Source organism: Haliaeetus albicilla, chromosome 1 (assembly GCF_947461875.1).
Source record: "Haliaeetus albicilla chromosome 1, bHalAlb1.1, whole genome shotgun sequence".
NCBI lineage: Eukaryota > Metazoa > Chordata > Aves > Accipitriformes > Accipitridae > Haliaeetus > Haliaeetus albicilla.
Genome location: NC_091483.1, coordinates 74613855 through 74631862, shown reverse-complemented (window position 1 = coordinate 74631862; position 18008 = coordinate 74613855). Strand labels below are relative to the sequence as shown.

The 18008-nt window shown below is 41.6% G+C and overlaps 2 protein-coding genes across 7 annotated transcripts in view; both read left to right on the top strand.

The window, feature by feature from the left end:
• HGFAC (HGF activator) overlaps positions 1–2724 on the top strand; it is a 44728-nt gene extending 42004 nt beyond the window's left edge. For all 4 annotated transcript variants that reach the window (XM_069794721.1, XM_069794704.1, XM_009923249.2 and 1 more), the window contains one exon: positions 206–2724. In XM_069794721.1, the coding sequence (XP_069650822.1) occupies positions 206–376 (171 nt within the window). In that variant the 3' untranslated portion in view covers positions 377–2724. The remainder of the gene's footprint in view (positions 1–205) is intronic.
• A 584-nt stretch (positions 2725–3308) lies between these two features.
• The window catches only part of DOK7 (docking protein 7), a 66710-nt gene continuing 52010 nt past the window's right edge, over positions 3309–18008 (top strand). Inside the window, exons 1-4 of one of the 3 annotated variants that reach the window (XM_069794664.1) lie at positions 3312–4355; positions 4503–4548; positions 7082–7327; positions 11245–11445. In XM_069794664.1, the coding sequence (XP_069650765.1) occupies positions 4302–4355; positions 4503–4548; positions 7082–7327; positions 11245–11445 (547 nt within the window). In that variant the 5' untranslated portion in view covers positions 3312–4301. Of the gene's footprint in view, positions 4356–4502; positions 4549–7081; positions 7328–11244; positions 11446–18008 lie in introns of all 3 variants that reach the window. The other 2 variants (XM_069794675.1, XM_069794683.1) reach the window with 2 other exon arrangements.

Sequence of the window (18008 nt, the reverse complement as noted above, 5' to 3'; positions counted from 1 at the left end):
TGGAATTAAAAAACCCCACCATTATATTAGAGGTGAGTATGACTAAAAAACTTTCTGTAAAGAAACTTCAGTAGACCACTGCTTCAGCTTTTTTTTTCTTTTTAAATCTCACATGCAAACATACTTAATTTAGGATTTTCCCAAACTGATCTTTTTCTGTCTGCTTTCTATCAAATTAGATAATCTTTGCTTACTTTTAACACAGGGAGATTCTGGTGGACCTCTGGCCTGTGAAAATGATGAAATCTGTTACCTCTATGGAATTATCAGCTGGGGAGATGGCTGTGGCAGAGTCAACAAGCCTGGAGTATATACACGAGTGACAAACTATGTACACTGGATTAATGAGAAAATAAACCCCCGAAAAACTAGTTGAACAGTTAAATATGCTAACATTTGAAGCAGGGTTCAGGAGTCTTCTGGTTTCATTAAAGAAGCATAAATATCTTACTATAAGCTAATATGAAAACTGTCCTGGTAATTCTTGATAATTCCAAACCAGACCACCAAAAGTAGGCCTACTCCATCTGATGTCAGCAGCCTTGATCTAGAATGTTAGGGCTGTGCATGGCTCAATATACGAGACTGTCTTTATTTGGCTTAATAAAACAAACATGTTGAGACAGTGCACCAAAATCTACAGCTGTTTGCCGGGTTGGTGGATTACATAAAAAGTGATTTGCGTGTGTTTGTGCAGTTTCTGGTGGAGCTGTCATCCCTAAACTAACCAGTAACAACATTATCCTTGTATTGTCAGGTGAGATAAAAAAATAAACAGGAGGAGCACCAAAAATGAAATTCCCTCCCCCTCAGAAACGATCTCTTGAAGTTCAGGTCGAGAGACACCAATAGAGTAACACAGGTGAGGCTGCTCCTCAGCTGATTGCAACAAACCAGTTATGGGAAAAAACCAGAGGGGTTAGGTTTTGGTTCAACCAAACATGTAAGCATATTTTTATGTTCCACTGACATAAAAGCAGGAACATGGCTCAGAGATCTGCTGAATCTGGTGTGCAATTTTCCAGCAAGGTTAATGCAACACCTCCTGAGAGCACAAAGTTTCTTGCTGAAAAGTGTTGGAAGTCAGAGCACCTGATTTCAAGCGGATGCAGTTTGGACCTTTTGCAGGCTGTGAGCTGCTCCTCACCCTGAGGATAGCAGTGGAAATACTTCACCTTGATGATAAATGCCTAAATGTTTCTTAAATTTGAGGGTGTTTTGAAGATGTCTTAGATTTTGTACTAACAAGTTGTTTAGCTGTTTAAATAATTCAGAAAGGAGGTTTCTCTTAACAGATTTTTAAACTAGATGGCTGGGGGAGCAGCTTGACATTTGCCTTGGGGATTTGGTGATATCATAACCCACAGGCTTTGCTGTCATGGTCTATGGGATTGTTATGGGAACAATCAAAGGAATTATTACAATATGTAGCTGTTTAGAGGCCGTGGACTCAGCTGTGTTAGCAAAAAAGGCAGAAAATGATTCAATGAAAAAAATCTAATCTGATAAAGAAGAATGGAAAATTACGACTTTTTTTTTTTAATACCAGGAACCTTTAGCCGTGTCAGATGTGTATATGTGAAGGTGTTGATGTAAAATGTATTTCTTCTCTGATAGTTAACATTTTTGAATTCTCTTAAGTGTTTCAAGCAAAGCTGTGCTTTAAGATACAGAATTTTAAAGTGGTGCCTAGATGCTCAGATGTGTGTTTTGTTTTATAGTACTGGCAGTGTCTTCATGGGTTTCTTAGTTGTGGTGAATGATTTCTGCAGTTAAAAGAAACTTTGTAAGGAAAAATAACCAAAACCTGAATTTGCGTAAGTACAAATACATAACAATGCTAATCTAGATAAATGATGTAAACTGTTTAATAAAAATGTTTACCTGCTCTTTCTTGGACTTACTCTGTTATGTACAAGGTTACAATTAAATCTTTGAAACCCTCTGTAGGTTGTTCAACAGGTTGAGAGCTGGTAGAAAAATGAAATGACACTTCTCTGTGCTGGAAGGCATCTGAAACGCTCTGCATAAGGATCAATTTCAGCTGGTGGTGCTCCCAGTTTTATTCAAGTGTCACACAAATTTCCAGTAGACAGATGTAAGAGCTTAAATATGATTTTCAGCTATGAATACTGTGAATACTAAGATCAAAGTCTTTAGTTTGTTTTTCTGAAGCACTAAACACTAGCTTGAAAAATTGAGATCCACCTCTGGGGTCTTGATTCCAAAACAAGCTGAAGACTCTTGCTGTCTGGCTTTGCCTTCCTGGCCATTTGCAGTACCAGTCTGGCTTGCTTAACTCTGTGAAATAAATGCGACTGTGTAACAAGACTAACTGTACCTGCTGCTGAAAGACAAGTACTAAATCAGCATGGAGGAACTATTTACTCTTCTTTGGAAGGGATTCATTTGGAACAGGTTTCCACACAGAGCTTATGCCATTCTGAACGTCCGTATCTGTTCTGTGACTTCAGTTACACTTTGAAATTAATATCCATCCACGCTGTGCATGCTTTTAATCTGGTAGTTTTGTGTTATATATATTCTCTCAGTCTTCTCTCGCTGTAAAGAAGGTGGCTGTTTGATAGGAAAGGTGTTAGACTGGTGTTTCTGACAATTTGTGTAGAGCTTTTTAGCTGTCCTGTTTTCAAAATCTATGCTGCTTCTGTCAGTATATAGCAACACCAATACAATCAATAAAACAGTTTTTTACAAAACCTTGAATGTTCCCAAGTGATACAGTCTATTTTCTGCCCCCAAAGGTCTAAATGACAGATCTTTGGTCGATACTGTCATACTTTGAATGCATTAAAATTAATCTGTGGCTTTCAAAGCAGCCTGTTTGTGCACTGTTACTGCATTGATTTGGTGGAACTAAATTTCACCATTTGAGCATCTGCTGTATGGTGACTAGCACTGTACTAAATCCACAAACCCAGACCAGGGATGGCAAGGAAATGTCCCGGTTAAGCGAGAGGTCCTTGCCTGACCTCTCACACCACTGACATTGGTCACATTCGTACGGGGCACTCCAGCAGCTTCTGCCTCCCGCCTTGCTGTTGAGCATTACCCCAGGGAAGCTCGTCCTCCATATTTTTCTCCTCCCTTCAAGTGCTTATCGCTTTGGTTAAAATGAAAATCCAACTTCAATTTACTAGTGAAATTTTATCTGATATTTTTCCTAACAGTTATATTGAAATTGAATTAGAATGCAAAGCCAGTTGAACAAACACGTCCCTAATTCATTATGAAACACACTTAAAGATGGTTTTATTAAATTATATGTTATTCCATGCAAACTGACCGATTCAAAGGGAAGAAAACGCAAACATCTCAAAAAGCCCTTCTATTATGCTATTGAAAGAAAAAATGTGCCGTGGTGCTGTTTAAAAAAAGCTGAAGAACTAATTACCATCAAATAAGATGCGGTAGGAGTATTTTTAGAACAATGGACTCTAATTAGTCCGTTGCTCGTTGAAATAAATCTGAGGACATCATTAACACATCTTATTCCATTAATTGTAGCTGCTCCGGGTTTGGTGTAAGTGGGTTGTTATCCTGTGACAGTTGCCTTGCAGAGAAAGGAAAAAAAAAAAAAAAAGAGTATTTTTATCCGGGGTGGTTGGCTGTGTGTCTTCTGGGAGGCGAGGGGAGCAGTAATTACACTTTTTGAAAGAGAAGTTTGAGCGTTACAAGGAAGCCGCCGGTCCGGGGGTGCGGGGAAGGAAGGGGCTCTTGCGGCCCGCCGGCGCCAGGCCCCGCTCCGCAGAGACAGAGATCCGTTCCGGGCTTTCCCTCCGCCCCGGGCCGCAGGGCTGCCTCGGCGGTCAGCCGCAAAGCCCGGAGCGGGATCGGGGCGGCGCCCGGAGGAGACCCGCTGGGGCGGCTCGCGCGGGACTGGGGCGCTGCTGCCGGCGGCGCGGCTCGCGCCTCCCGCCACCGAAACCCTGAAGGAAACAAACAAACAAACAAACAACCCCCCCCCCCCCAAGCACAACATCCACCCCAACAGCGCGATAAACGACGTGAACAAAGAAGCAGTGCAAAGCTTCCCGGGACCCCCTTTCCCCTCAGCCGGAAGGCTGCCCGGCCCCTGCCCGGCCCCCGGCCCGGCCCGTCCCGTCCAGTCCCGGTGGGGCAGGGGGTGCCGGGGAGGGCCGGGCCGCGCTGGCCGCTCGCCCGCGTCGCTGCCTGTGCCCGTGCGGGGACCTAATAAAGCTATTTTGAAAGTGACCCCTTCGGGCAGAGCGCGGGGAGGGAAGCGGCGAGCCGGGCGCAGCTGTCCGGAATCATGACTGAAGATGACGGATTCCGTGGTGGTGGAGGGTCACGTCAAGTTGAGAGATGGAAAAAAGGTCCCCGCTCCCGGCGCCCCTTCGGCCCGGCCCCGCGGCGGGCCGGGGGTCCCCGACCGACGGCCCCCCCCTCCCCAGGAGGGGAGAGAGCCCGCTCTTCCTTCCTCCGGCCCTGGCTAACCCCTCTCCTTTTGCCTCTCGTTGCAGTGGAAGAGTAGGTGGCTGGTGCTGCGCAAGCCCTCCCCGGTGGCAGGTGAGAGGGGGGCCCGTCCTGTGTGTGTGTGTGGGGAGGGGGGGAAGGCGGGCGCCGGGGCGTCCCTCCGTCCTCCGCCCGGGGACAGGGCTTGGGGCCCGGGGGGGCAGGGACTTCACAGGGCTCCCCTCCGCTGGAGATCACCCTCGGCGGGGCTCACCTCAAGCCGTCGCCGCTCTTTCATTTTTATTTCTTTATTTTATTTTTTTTTAGTCGGGGGAGCGGGCCATAAATTACCTGGCAAGAGAGCAGACGGCCAAAAATAGGAGGCGGCCGCTGCCGGAGCCCCCCGAAGCGTACTGAAGGGCGGAGGCGAGGGGAGAGCGCGGAGCGGAGCTTGCGGGGACTTCGCGTCTCCTCACGGCCCGGGGCTGGCGGCCGTTAACGGCTCTAACGGCTCGGGGCCGCTTTCTCCTCAGCGGAGGCGAGGGCGGGTACGGACCCGCCGCCCCCTCAGCGGCTGGCGGCGGCCTGGCGCCTAACGCCCAGGCCCTTAGGCCGGTGCCCGGGCGCCGTGTCCGGCGTCGGAGCGAAGGCTTCGAGTAGCTTGATACCAGGCGCTGACTAAAACCGGTGGGAAAGGCGACTTCTCAAGGCGCAGCTATGTGGTTTTGGTTCCCGTTTAAAATGCAATTCCTTTCCTTCCCCCCCCCTTTTTCCCCTGAAAATTATTATTATTTCTTCAGGGTGATTGGTGGCTGTAAAAAAAGCTGGCACTGTAAGCTCAGTAGTTATTTTTGATCAGTGTTTTGACATAAGATATCGCTTCAATTTAAAAATAAAGTGACATTTTGAATTTAAAAAAAAAATAGTCATTTCTATGCTTCTGAAGGGGAAACTGAAAATGTTATTCAGAGTTGATGTTTTACTGCTGGAGAGGGAAAAGTAGATTTTGGGTTGCTCCCTCTATTCCTAACAGGGAAAACATTTGGGCCCAGAAGTGTTTCTTTCCAGGGCTAAATGTTGCCTACACATAGAAGATGTGAATCTGTCTTGCTGCAGAATGGATTATGGCATCTTTTCTGGGTTGTTGCTGGTAGACGAAAGGTTTCTTATCAGTTGAAGCTTTTCAGACCTAACTCTTTGTTACTTCAGTTACAGTTATGTGTTAGTGTCTTAGATGCCTGTATCTAGGCTTAATCTCTTAAACTTCTCTGAGTGAATGGGCATCTGTTGATCCTACAGCTAGTACCTAGACATGTGAATACGGGCCTGGATTTCTAACATGAGTAAGCCAAGTTTGAAGGAGGAAGATGAAGGAGCTTGCTTTGAAAACTTACTGAGAATGTAGCTTATTCCTCAAAAATAGTATTTTTATTCTAGCTAAATTAGTCAGGTTTACTAGAAAAAGCCCCCAGTGATTTGCTTTTATTGGTCTGTAAACCGTAACTGTTCTTTCTTCAGACACACAACTGTATTGCGGAATGCTTAAATATCATAGTTGCAGCTGTTTTTGCTAACAGGTGCACAAAAACAATTGGGAGTCCATGCAGAGCTCTGCTTTAGTTAGCAGACGGTTCAGTCTTTCAGTCATTTTTCACCTCCTTGGAGATTTGCCAGTCCTTTGCCCAGCTGAGAGCCACAGGGCACCTTGCCAGGGCTCAGAGCACCACACCCCAACATTCATAAAATGGTGCACAGGGGGCTTTCTCCTTTGTGGTATGTAGGTCAGCTTAAGCTGTGGATGTTGCAGCTTTGATATTGACCATTAATTTCATCTACAACTGAGTGCTATGTGATAGGAAGGGAACCTGGGGGAAGAGGAGTGCTCTTGTTATAAATGCAAAAGGTGGGAGAGGTATCTCCCCTTTTTCTTGTCTTTTGGGTTTGCTTGTGAAATCTGCTTTTCCCATGGGACTGTGGCACCTGAATTACTTTCTTCCCTTGCATAGTTACTGTGTAATAAACACCTCTAGGAAGGGGTTAAAAACAAATGGTGACAAAGGCAAATATTTAAAAAAAAAAAAAAAAAGGTGTGGCAGATAATGATTATTTAGCAATGGCTACTGTGTAACATTTAACTAGGAAACCTGAGCTGACACTAACAATCTGGCAGTGCAGTCTGCTCGCCATTTAGTAGTTGAGTAATCTGTGAACTACCGTAAGAATTTCATTTGTGGTTCAGTATGTTCTAATGGAAATATAGATGACAATAGCCTCTCAGTCTTTAGTGTTTGTAATGTGAACAGCTATCATAGTGTAACTCCTAATGTTCAGAATTAATGAGTCAGTCCTTTCCAGACTCGGAAGAGTATCTGAAAAGCTACTGGATTTTTGAAAAGTAAAACAGGGAAGGCTTTTTACTTACCTCCTTATTTCTGAGCCTGCAGATTACCCTTGAAACATGCCTTCCAATGTTTGCTCCCTGAAAACAAGGATTGCAAACTACCCGGGGGTGGGATGGGAAAAGGAAACTGAGTTCTTACATTGACTTGATCAGACTGACCCTGCAGTTGTCTAAAGCACCTTTGTGTTGAAGCTGAGTACTGAGAAATGTGTTACGTTCTATGTTCTGCCTCATCATCTCTGACAGTTTTGCTTCTTTTAGACTGTTTGCTCATGCTGGTATACAAGGATAAATCTGAACGAGCAAAAGGGCATAAGGAGAGGAGCAGCATGACCTTAGAAGACATCTGTGGCTTGGATCCTGGGCTCTCCTATGAGGGCTTGAATCACACGCTTGCAATCATCTGTCTCTCTCAAGTTGTGATGCTGGGATTTGAGAACAAGGAAACAATGTACGCGTGGGATGTACGAATCCGCTACAGTCTGGGGGAAGGTAACCTTTGTCTTCTCACACTTTTTTTTTTTTTTTCAGGGCAAAAAAAGCAAAGAAAAGCATAGCTAAAATGCAAATAACAAAGTACAGTTAAGGAAAAGACTGTCACTCATTTGAGAATGAAGAGACTGGTCTTTCCCTTACATCTTGAAGCAGGTGTCCCTTATGATAGGTTTTGATTACAGTACTGCCCAGTACTGATGGCTGTGAGAGCTCTTAACTTAGTTTTTGATTTTGGCAATGAAAGTGTGTAGCTTTGAAGCAAAGTGATCAGACTTACACTTCTGGTCCTGCAGTTTATTTGGGGATTTTGACAGCAGGATTCAGAGGGAGCCTGAATTAAGAGAAGCAGAGTCCTGAGTAGAACTTGAGTAGTTCAATCCCAGTTTTCTGAGCTGCCTACTAGGTGTTGCATTGATACTGCTTATTGCTACTGGTGTCCCCTTTCCGGAAGAGACATCTTGCAATAAGGAGTGTCATCAGACACAGTCTTTCCAGCTAACTTCAGTTTTACACATCCTTTTATTTTATTTTCTTGCTTGGCAGCTCTAAAACATACCGAGGTGAACAAAGACAGATAATATTGGTAATCTATAGTATCTGTCTTATGTTTGTTTAGTTGTAACTAGGGAAGGAGGGTAGGTGTGTGGGAGACACACATTAGCCATCTTAATCATTTGTTACATATGCTTTGCCATCTGTTGCATTTGTGGACTCGTTCCTTTGCAGTACATACATAGAAAGATGGCCTGGGAATTTTACAGTATAAAAGGTAGAAGTATCAGAAGAGAGATGTATGGATGTACCACTTGGAGCTATGAAATATGAAGCCTTGCATAAGGGGAAAGGTTAGAGGGGGTTTCTGAACAATACAGGCATGAGTAGCTGGAGTAGTTGGTACACTTTGATGATGTAGCTGTATTGTGTTCTGGTTCTATTTTTTTACTAGATTTGGGATCTATATACAGCATAGACTTGTCCTAGAACCTGAAGGAGAATTTGAATTTGATAGGGTAGGTCTGGTTTTCATGATCTTGCACTGATGCAGTGCTGGGATGGAAAGAGTATTTAATTTCAGTCTGGATGTGAGGTTTATGGTTGTGGTAGGAGGAAACGCAGAAGCAGGGAAGAGTTGTTTTTTCTTTTTTTTTTCTTTTTTTTTTTAAAGGAAAGCTGTGAGTGAGGTAGGAATAGAGCCTATTGGATGATGATATCTGCAGCCATGGAGTAAAGATGGCGTGGGAGAGGATGTGTGTGGAGGTGAAGAAATGACGAAGTAAGAAAACCAGTATAATTGGTTGTACTGGCAATAATTTGTAGAATGTTAATTGCAAAAAAGCTTAGGGGAAGGAGGATAGACTAGAGTATAGAAATTTTTTTCAGGATTTTATCTTTCAGTGCACGTTCAGTTAGGAGAAAAAAGTCAAATAAAAGTGAATCTAATTTGAGTAGACAGCAAAGAACGGAGACTTAGATGAAGAGAGGATGGTGACTGGTGTTTTTTGTTTTTGGTTTTTTTTTTTTTTTTAAAGTGTAATAAGGGTGCCTTTGTGTGCCTTGGAAGTAAGGTGGCTGGATGATAAAAATAGACTATGGGTAGATGACCTCAGAGTCTGGGAAGCAAAAAAAAAAAAGTGAAAGGAGCTGATGCTGTTCATGAATGAGGCCCACAGAATGGAGGCATTTGCAATGGAGTTCCCAGTGTTTTCTCTCCATTTTTAGCAGATGAGGTGGATGTGTTTTCTGGAACAAAAGAACCAGGATTAAAGAAAACAGTGGAATTAAGTGAGTTGAGGTATAGGTCAGGTATGAGAAGAGTGCTTGAGCCCACAACTCATTCTGAGGAAGTTAGCATTCTGCAGGTCAGGGAATAGCTGTGAAGAGGAAAATATTAGCTAAAGGAAATGAGGAACTTAAATAGTACCTTTTGTTCATGGGTATATTCAGCTCTGTATCTTATTAATTTTTTTTTTCCAGAGTAGGAGAAGTAGATGGCTGGGGAGAATTTTGAAAAAAATTCCAATTTACCAAGAAGGCAGCACATGGCAAAAGCTTCATGTCCAGATCTGGTTTTTCCTCTACTTTGGCTTTGTTCAGATTTGGATATGCTTTTTTTTAAAACTAGAATCTGAGCTGCAGCTCTTTGTTTTTGGCAGCTGTTGTAACTGGCAACTGATTGTGTGGAGTGTGTGCTCCATTCCTCAGTTATGAGGCAGAAAGAACCCCGATGCTTCTGCTCCTGTGGTTTAATTGCCAGCAAAGTACTGGGCAGAGAGAGGTCCAAATGATGTTAAAGATTCCTTACTGAATGTTATTCATCAAGATGGTTTTGGTATCTTTTTCATAGTTTATGTTTAAGCAGGTTGTGTAACAACTGCGTGCCCAAAAGGGGACATCGTGTGACTGTTGATTTGCTCCCTAGCAGTACCACTGGCAAAGCTGTAAGTAGAGCTGTGGTTAGTTAGATCTATCTCTGTCTCCTTGCACATTTCACTCGAATGACTTTGTGGCTAATTCTGCTGGAGCCTTAAGGAACTTACCGAATGCACGTCATAGATGAGGAGTTGACTTACAGCTAAGATGGTAACTAAGAATATAGCCAAGTATTTAGATGAGAAGCAAGACTCAGACCTAGCTGAAATTCATGATGCTTGAAGAAGCATAGGCAAGAAGCAGGGAAGAGTGGTTGTAAGAAGTGAGACTACCTGGAAGTTACCCTGTAGATTTCATAGGCAGGTAGCTGTTTGTATGATCTTTGATGGATAACCAAAAGCTAAATCTATGTGCTTCTTGATAAATGCTCCACTGAAAACCTCTGACTGGAAATGTAACAGTCCTGATGCTTCTCTCTGCCAAGACAGATTTTTTTTTTTTTCTTTTTTTGTCTAATCACAAGATGAAGTAAACTAGAGGAGTAGTAGAGGTCAAAACAGTTGTTTGAGGATTAGGTGCTTGCTCACTTAAATTGCTCCCTTTGAAACACTGTGAGATTTGAGCTCTTGAAGTGTTCCCAATAGCTTGTTATTCAGAATGCAACAGCTCTGAGGGAGAAGGTGGGAGATCAGCCTAGAACAGCTGCTACTTTAGGTAAAGACCTTTGCAATATAGGGGATACTGGATTTGGGATTTGAACCTGAATTTTGTAAACTTGAATGAGACAGGCATTCCCTGCCCCGCCCCCCCCCCCCCCGCCTTTTTGAAGTTTAGGCTGTGAAATATGAAGAAATAACTGACATTTAAGAGTGTTTACTACCTACAAATCACTTAATTTCTTAGTCATTTTATATGTCTGGGCGTCTACCATCACCAACTCCCAAAAGATTCACAAAGGTGGGAAAATGTAATTTTCCCCATTTTACTTATGGGGAAGGAGTGAAGCAGTTTATTAAAGGTTGCAAATGAGTCAGTGACGGAGCTCTGGTTAGAACTTGCCTACTTCTTTGAGCCTTGGCTTTTGGTCTTCTTGGGCACTGTGTTACGTGTGTGTGTGTGCGTGCATGCACGTGGGAAAGGAGAGGCACAGGCTATTTAGAGGAGGAGACAGAAAGAAACCCATGTAGTAATGCAAGGATGGAAGAGGTAACTGAAGTGTGGGCTGGATAACTGACTAATTTGAGATAGGGAGTAGCCTGGAAGACTTAGGATAAATTAATGTAGCGTTACGACTTAATCATTTGTAGCATTAAGCCAAGACATGTTTTTTTCCAAACCTAAACTGGCATAATAGAATGTAATGAGCTTATAGCTACTCACAGGGGGCTGTCTGGGCTCGACATAGAATCTTTATGCTAGAGCCTCGTGGTGTGGGCAGGTGTAGGTCCACATACCATGGCTGAACAGAATGACTTATGTAACATAAGTCATGGTACCTTACTTCTATTTTCTATAGTAATTTTTGTTTCTTCCTTATCTGATAGTTCATAGATTTCAAGTTTTTGTAGCGCCTGGCACTAAACTAGAGAGTGGGCCTGCTACCCTGCATTTCTGCAATGACATTCTCGTCCTTGTAAAAGACCTTCCTCCTAGTGTCATGGGGCAATGGAAGCTCTCAGATCTGCGTCGGTATGGAGCTGTCCCAAATGGATTCATCTTTGAAGGGGGTACCAGGTGCGGCTTCTGTAAGTACAAATGGAACCTGTCTTCTAAAAGTCATTTGAAACCTTTTGTAGAAATGTAAATGCTAGCCTCATTCAAAGTGGAGATTGCAGAACCAGCTGTGCTGCTTTGTCATACAGGCAGCCTCATATCAGAGGGTCTGTTCTACTGAGTAGATTTCTGCAGGCTTCAACCCTGATGTTCGGTAAAAAAGTGACTATGTGGAGTCCTGACTGAACATTGCCCTGTGGCTTTCCAGAAGATATTTACTCAAATGTCGTGATAGGACACAGAGCAAAAATAAAGGAATGCAATTTTATGGCTTGTGTCATGCAAGAGATAAGGCAAAATGGTTTAATATTCAGATTATTAAATTATGATTAATTATTTTGTTGTTTGCAGAGGGGAAAATGATATGGAGCTTTGAAGTTACAGGCGGCATCAAGGCTGTCATAGTGTAAATGCTAATGTCTAAATCCCATACAGGACTTCTAGCTCCTAAAAGTTAGGAACTTCTGCCTGTTCCTTTCCCTCTTAGTAGATTTGTCACTTTCTGGGACTATGAAATGTATAGAGTCACAATGCAAACAAGCAAGCTGAAGCTAGTTGCTGTAGCCTAGTAGCCAAGATACACCTTTAGATGGAGAGAAATCTCTTGATCCAATGTCCAGTTTAGGACTTCTCACATTCTCACTTCAGATAAAATGCAAGTGCTGAAAAGGAAAGATAATTAATGCACTGGTATAATATATACATCATTAGAAAACATAAGGTTTTAACTTCAAAAGCAGAGTTTGAAGCCATGCTGAATTGATGACCTGTGAGTGCAAGTGGGTATGCAGATTGCCAGTTTGGATGTGAAGTTGTTTGACTTGCATACTGAAATGTGAAAATAATGGATTTCTTCAATTACCAAACTGAAAAAACAGAAGGCTTCACAGCTGATCCAAATCCAAAGATATTGTTCCTTGGGACTTGTGGCAAAATTTGGGGAGGAAGGGGAAAGAGATTATTTTGACTGTTTTACTCTAGTGAGGGATTTTTGTTTTGTCTGTTGAAAATTATAAAGCTGAGTTACAAAGATGGTGAGTATGGACTCAACTGATTCCTGATTTAAGACACTTGTTTTCAATGTGGAAGATTCTGGTTCAAATATTTCCCTTCCTAATTCAGTGGTTGGGGTTAAAGAAGGGTTTTCACCATCTGAAGGAATGGGTTATAGGTACAGCCTGTGAGGAAACAAATCCATTTTCTTTTAAGGTTATTCTGTTTCAGTTAAAAACTAGCATGTGAACACAAGTGTCTTGTTTCCTATTGGTATGGTTTAGACTGTGAGCTACGGAACTGGTTATAGAGTGTAAGAGGGAGTCAGCACAGTCACCTTTTCCCCCTCTCTTGTAAATAGTGCAATTGGCGCAGGCTAAACTTGAACCTGCAGCTTAGTGTAGGTCTGCCAACACCTGCAGTTTTGGTTTGAACAGCTTTTTTTTCCATGCAGAATAAAGCAATTGTTCATTCCTGTCTCTGTGTGCTAGTGCCACTTTAAATGCAAGTGGGACTTCTAATAAATGTGTGTACTGCTATGCTGACATAATTTGGGTCTGCTTTTTGAATTATTAACTGAACATAGAAAACTTAATTTTGAACTATACACTTCAGAATGCATACAGTGAGAGAATTTCCCAAAGTTGAACCACAGTGTGTTTTTTCCCTTTTAAAAAGCTGCTGCTCTTTCTGGAAAGCTTGTGTAGAGTACTAGTTTTTGAACTAATGAAATCTGAAATAATTTAACTATGGAAAACTTATATTTAAAAAAAATATAGGGAGAAATCTGAATATAGCATCTCCACAGGCACTCTTTTGAGATCACCTAACTTCCAAGTATTCAGCAACAAGGCACTTAAGATATAAGCGTAAAGAATGAAGGTATATTTCAGTAGGATCTAGCTAACATACTTTATCCTAAATTATTGTGTTTAATAAAACCTATCTGTCTGCTTCATTTTGTTTTGTAATTAAATGTATCTATAGTATTGACTATGTACTGTTATGATCTGTATTTACAATTGGAATGGAATATATTAGATTACTAGTATATCACACTACAGTTCTATGTATTCCTCATGTTATGTTGTTAGATATATACTTCCCCAAATAAAATTGGACCAGTAAGTAATATGAACTGTTTTTATGGGATATAAAAAATGTTCAGTAGCCCGTATGGTGAATATAGACCACCTCAGTTTGTGCATTACACTTTCATTACAGTGTTTAGGGAATAACACTTTCAGTCTTTTTATTCTTAATTAGGTTTCATACTAAATGCTAACATATGTTATAACATTACTAATATACTAGGAACTTTCATTTACTGTTAATTGATTTGAAAGAAAATGTTATGCTTTAATATATGGAATATCACCAGTTCACACTAATGCTCAAATTTTGAAAGCTAGCAAGAAAATGAACAAAAATATTAATCTGAAATAACTTTCTGTCAATTTTTCCTTAGTAGTTTGGTAGTACAAATGAATGGTTTAATTTATTTTGAAAGACTAGTGGTGCTTTAGTATAGAGTATTTGCTGTAGCAGTTGTGTTATTAAAGTGTTGATGAGACGCTGTTGATCTGGTTATGCAGCAGTGTTATAGAATGCTAATTATTAAGTCTCTACAATATAGTAAGAAGCCAATTTTTTTAGAATGAGATCAGAAAGAAACTTCCAGTTTGGATGTCACAAATGCCTAAATATCACAGAATGCTTGAGCTTGGGAGGGACTTCTGGAGGTTACCTTGTCCAACTCCCCTGTTCAAAGTAGGGTCAGCTACAGCAGTTTTCCCAGGACCATATCCAGTCAGGTTTTGAATATCCCCAAGAATGGGCACTCCGCAACCTCTGTGAGCAACTTCTTCCCATATTCTGGTGTATCAGCTGCTCCTCCCAATTTTGTATCTTCTGCAAGCTTGCTGAGGGTACACTCTGTCCCATCATCCAGGTCATTAATGAAGATGTTAAACAGCATTAGCCCCAATGTTGACCACTTGCGTATACCAGTAGTGATTGGCCTCCAGCTGGACTTCGCACTGCCGATCATAACCCTTTCAGCCTGGCATTTCAGCCAGTTTTCAGTCTACCTCACTGTTCACTAATCTAGTCTGTACTTGATCAGTTTGTCAATGAATGTATTATAGGAGCTGGTGCTGAAATCCTTGCTAAAGTCAAAGCAAACAGTATCTACTGCTTCATCTACCAAGCCATTTACATTTTAACTTCTCTTGCTCTTAACATCACAATTGTACTGCTAGAGATAAGAAAATTCTTTCTCCTGCTTTTGACAGCTGCAAATAAGTTAATCTCTGGGGCAAAATTTGGCTCCCCCTGCCCCAGCCTCTCTGTACTGAAGCTCAATCACACATACCATTTGCAAAAAAAAATAGGCATTGAGGCCTAGGACTCAATTGAGAGGTTTACTTACAGGAACAGGCTGGAAAAGAGGAGCCTCTTGCTTTCTGAAGTTGCTAGCTCAATTAGTGTGCACTGATTAAAATGACCAGTTGCCAGGAGAATCTTGACTTGGAGGTCAGTGTGAAAAAATTCAAGTAGGGTAATAAAAGGGCATGTTAAGGCTGTGAGAATTCAGGCTCTCCAATGTTCAAGTACTTCAGGATTAGCTTCCAGAGCCCGGTTTGAAGCTGCCTCATGTTTTCTTACAGTGTCTCCTGGAAGAGAGCAGCTTGTAGGACACTTGAAGCCCTTTGAAAGAACAAATGATACTGCTGCTGCTAGTTGCAGGATAAGCAGGAGTATTTCTGTGATCGTTTTGATGCAATTAGGTGCTTCTTTCTGTCTGTCTCTTCTGTAAGTGGCTCTTAAAAATCATTCTGAAATAGTGGAAATGGCTATCAGCATATCTGGAAGGGCCAAAGGAGGAGAGGAGGAGCCCTATAACAAATGGGAATTTATTTGAAAATTAGAAGTAGTAGAGGTAGTTGAACTGGGACAATACCAGGAATTTCTTGAAAGATTCTGGGTTGCATAGATTAAAACATCTGTTTATGTACAGATACTGTTCTGTTGCTGCCTCCTACTTAGGCCTACTACAGAATACATTCTGACCTTTTTAGTAGTCATACCAATGTCTTAGTTGCCAATAATAAGAGCACCAGATGTTGTTTTCACCAGGGAGAAGAGCAGCCTGAGCCATGCAGCCTGAGATACCTTCTAAAGGGGGTTGCTCAAGGCCAGGATTGAGACATATTGGTTGGACAACATGTTGATTGCCATGAACTGAACTGCCATGGTTCGTACCTGTCCTGTAGCTAAAAGACTTCAGGCTCTAGCATTGTCTGGCACCTGTTAGGAGTAATAATTCATGGGAAGGGACTGACTCTTCCTCCCTGCTTTCACACACGGTACAGAGATTTAAGTAATTTTTGGTTATTGTGCATTTTGAGGGTGTATTTGCCCATGAGTTTACTTTTTTATGATGAATTAGCAAGATTTAATAATACTTGGAAGTTTTATGAAATTGGCAACTTCTCTTTAACATTTGGGAGACTGTACAATACTTTACTGCTAACTGCCACAGAGGACTGGCTTAGTGTTTCAGCCTTGTGCAAGTGGTTGCAGGCTGCTTTTCACCAAGTCTCTTATCCTGTGGAGAGAGTGAGTGAGCGAGCTCTTCAGTCTAGTAAACAGCTGCATGGTATTACAGTGATGCATACCACATATTCCTTGGCTTCCAAATGCTTGTGCACCAAATCTGTTCCAACACATGACTGAGAAGTGTAATTTCTAGTAGCGAATTTGTCAGCTTTCTCAAGAAAGCAGAAAAGAAATCTAATTGCTGGCTCTTATGTATGCTTTTAAAACATAACTTAGTTAAGCTTATCTATTCATTCATCTCACCTGATGTCTTTTGTGAGGAGTCCCAGACTTCTTCCTTCCCTTGCAATCTAATTCTTACTAGCAAAACAAGAAAGAAAACGTTTCCTGTGAGAGTTGATCAGCGATTACAGTGATCATGTAAATAATAGAATCTACAAAGAAATGTTTTACACATATGTGTATATTGGATTCGTATCTATGTGCACATGAGCGTACACTGTTTGCATTAGTTATATAAAGGCCATCATGTTTGTTTTGGGGATTTACAAGTGTGTGATAGTTCTTTGCAGAAATCATCCTTTCAGTTAAGCAGCCAGCTCGCATGCACACATTTACTTTTTTGTTTCCATTAAAGTCAAAGACTTGTAGAGCCTCTTAGGAGTTTAAGACTCTTGACAATAGTGATAAAAGAACAAAGTGGTCCAGATGTACTCTTTATGTACAGAAATATTTGAGGAATCTTCTTTCCCTGAATGGCAACATGGGTGTGTATGATTCTGCTGAATTATCAAGCCACATAGTATATCACTGTGGTTGAGATATCAATGTCCTCTGTTGTGTTGTCTCTATATCCTGCTTGCTTATTGTGCATGGGATGGGAATGTCAAGTGCTCAGAGTCCAGCAAAACTTTGTGCTGCCCTTGCTCCCTCAAAAAAGGCATGGCTTCTGACATCGGTGTGATTCATGGGGGAAGAGTCATATCATCAAAGATGAGGCAAACTGATTTCCCTAGACTCCCTCTACTCTATGGGGGGAAGGAGAAGGCAGCTCAAAGGAAGAGCTGAATTTCAAATCATTCCTGAATACATACTTCGCACCCAGCTTTTTCTAATACAGTGTTCTCTGACTCTTTGAAATCTCTTGGGGAGGGGAAATGGGACAAGACTGTGAGTGAGTCACCACCAGAAACTTTCATACCTGTCAGACTGTGTGATTAGTGTTGTAATCTCCTAGATGGTCTTTGATCTTGAAGCCAGGGTGTGTATATGTGCCATGAGGAAACATGGCACAAACATGTTTTTAAAAAACAGTAATAGAAAACAGTACCACAGAAGTGTGGAGTTAAGTAGGCTTTACTCTGGTTTATGTTTCATGACCTAGTGTGTGTCCCTCTTCTCTGTTGCTTAAACATAGCTTAGTGTTTTAATATTTCTCTATCCTGAGTCTCAAGTAATATATTTGAGACCTTGTACTCTAGAAATGATTGGCAAGCCGGCCCTTAAGTATAAATTTAACTTCTACCAGTGAGTGAATTCTAATTCCAGTTGAATTTATAGCAGTTCACCGAATGAAATAAACTGTACCAGAAACAGGATTTCTGTTTCTTTGGCTGAAGAAGTTTTGATCAGTGAGATCTGAAGAGGAACAAATGTGGTGGAGTGACAAATCAAGTTACAAAGATGCTGCTAACAATGTTGCCTTGAATAGGTTTAAGCAGAGCAGGCAGAGACTTAGATGTGATGTAAATTAAGAATGACAAAAGTGTGTGGACCAGAATATGCTTTTCCTAGAGTGATCAGTTGACTGCTTGCTGGCTATATCTAATTTACTAAAATAGTTAATTTGGTTTGCGGTCCACTCCTTATTATCCCCTTTGTTTGAATCCCATAGCCCTTTGTCAAGAGTCAAAATTGGATCCATTGCTTAAGTGAAACATGAATATCCTGTTGGATATGACAGGGCATATGTGTGGAAAGT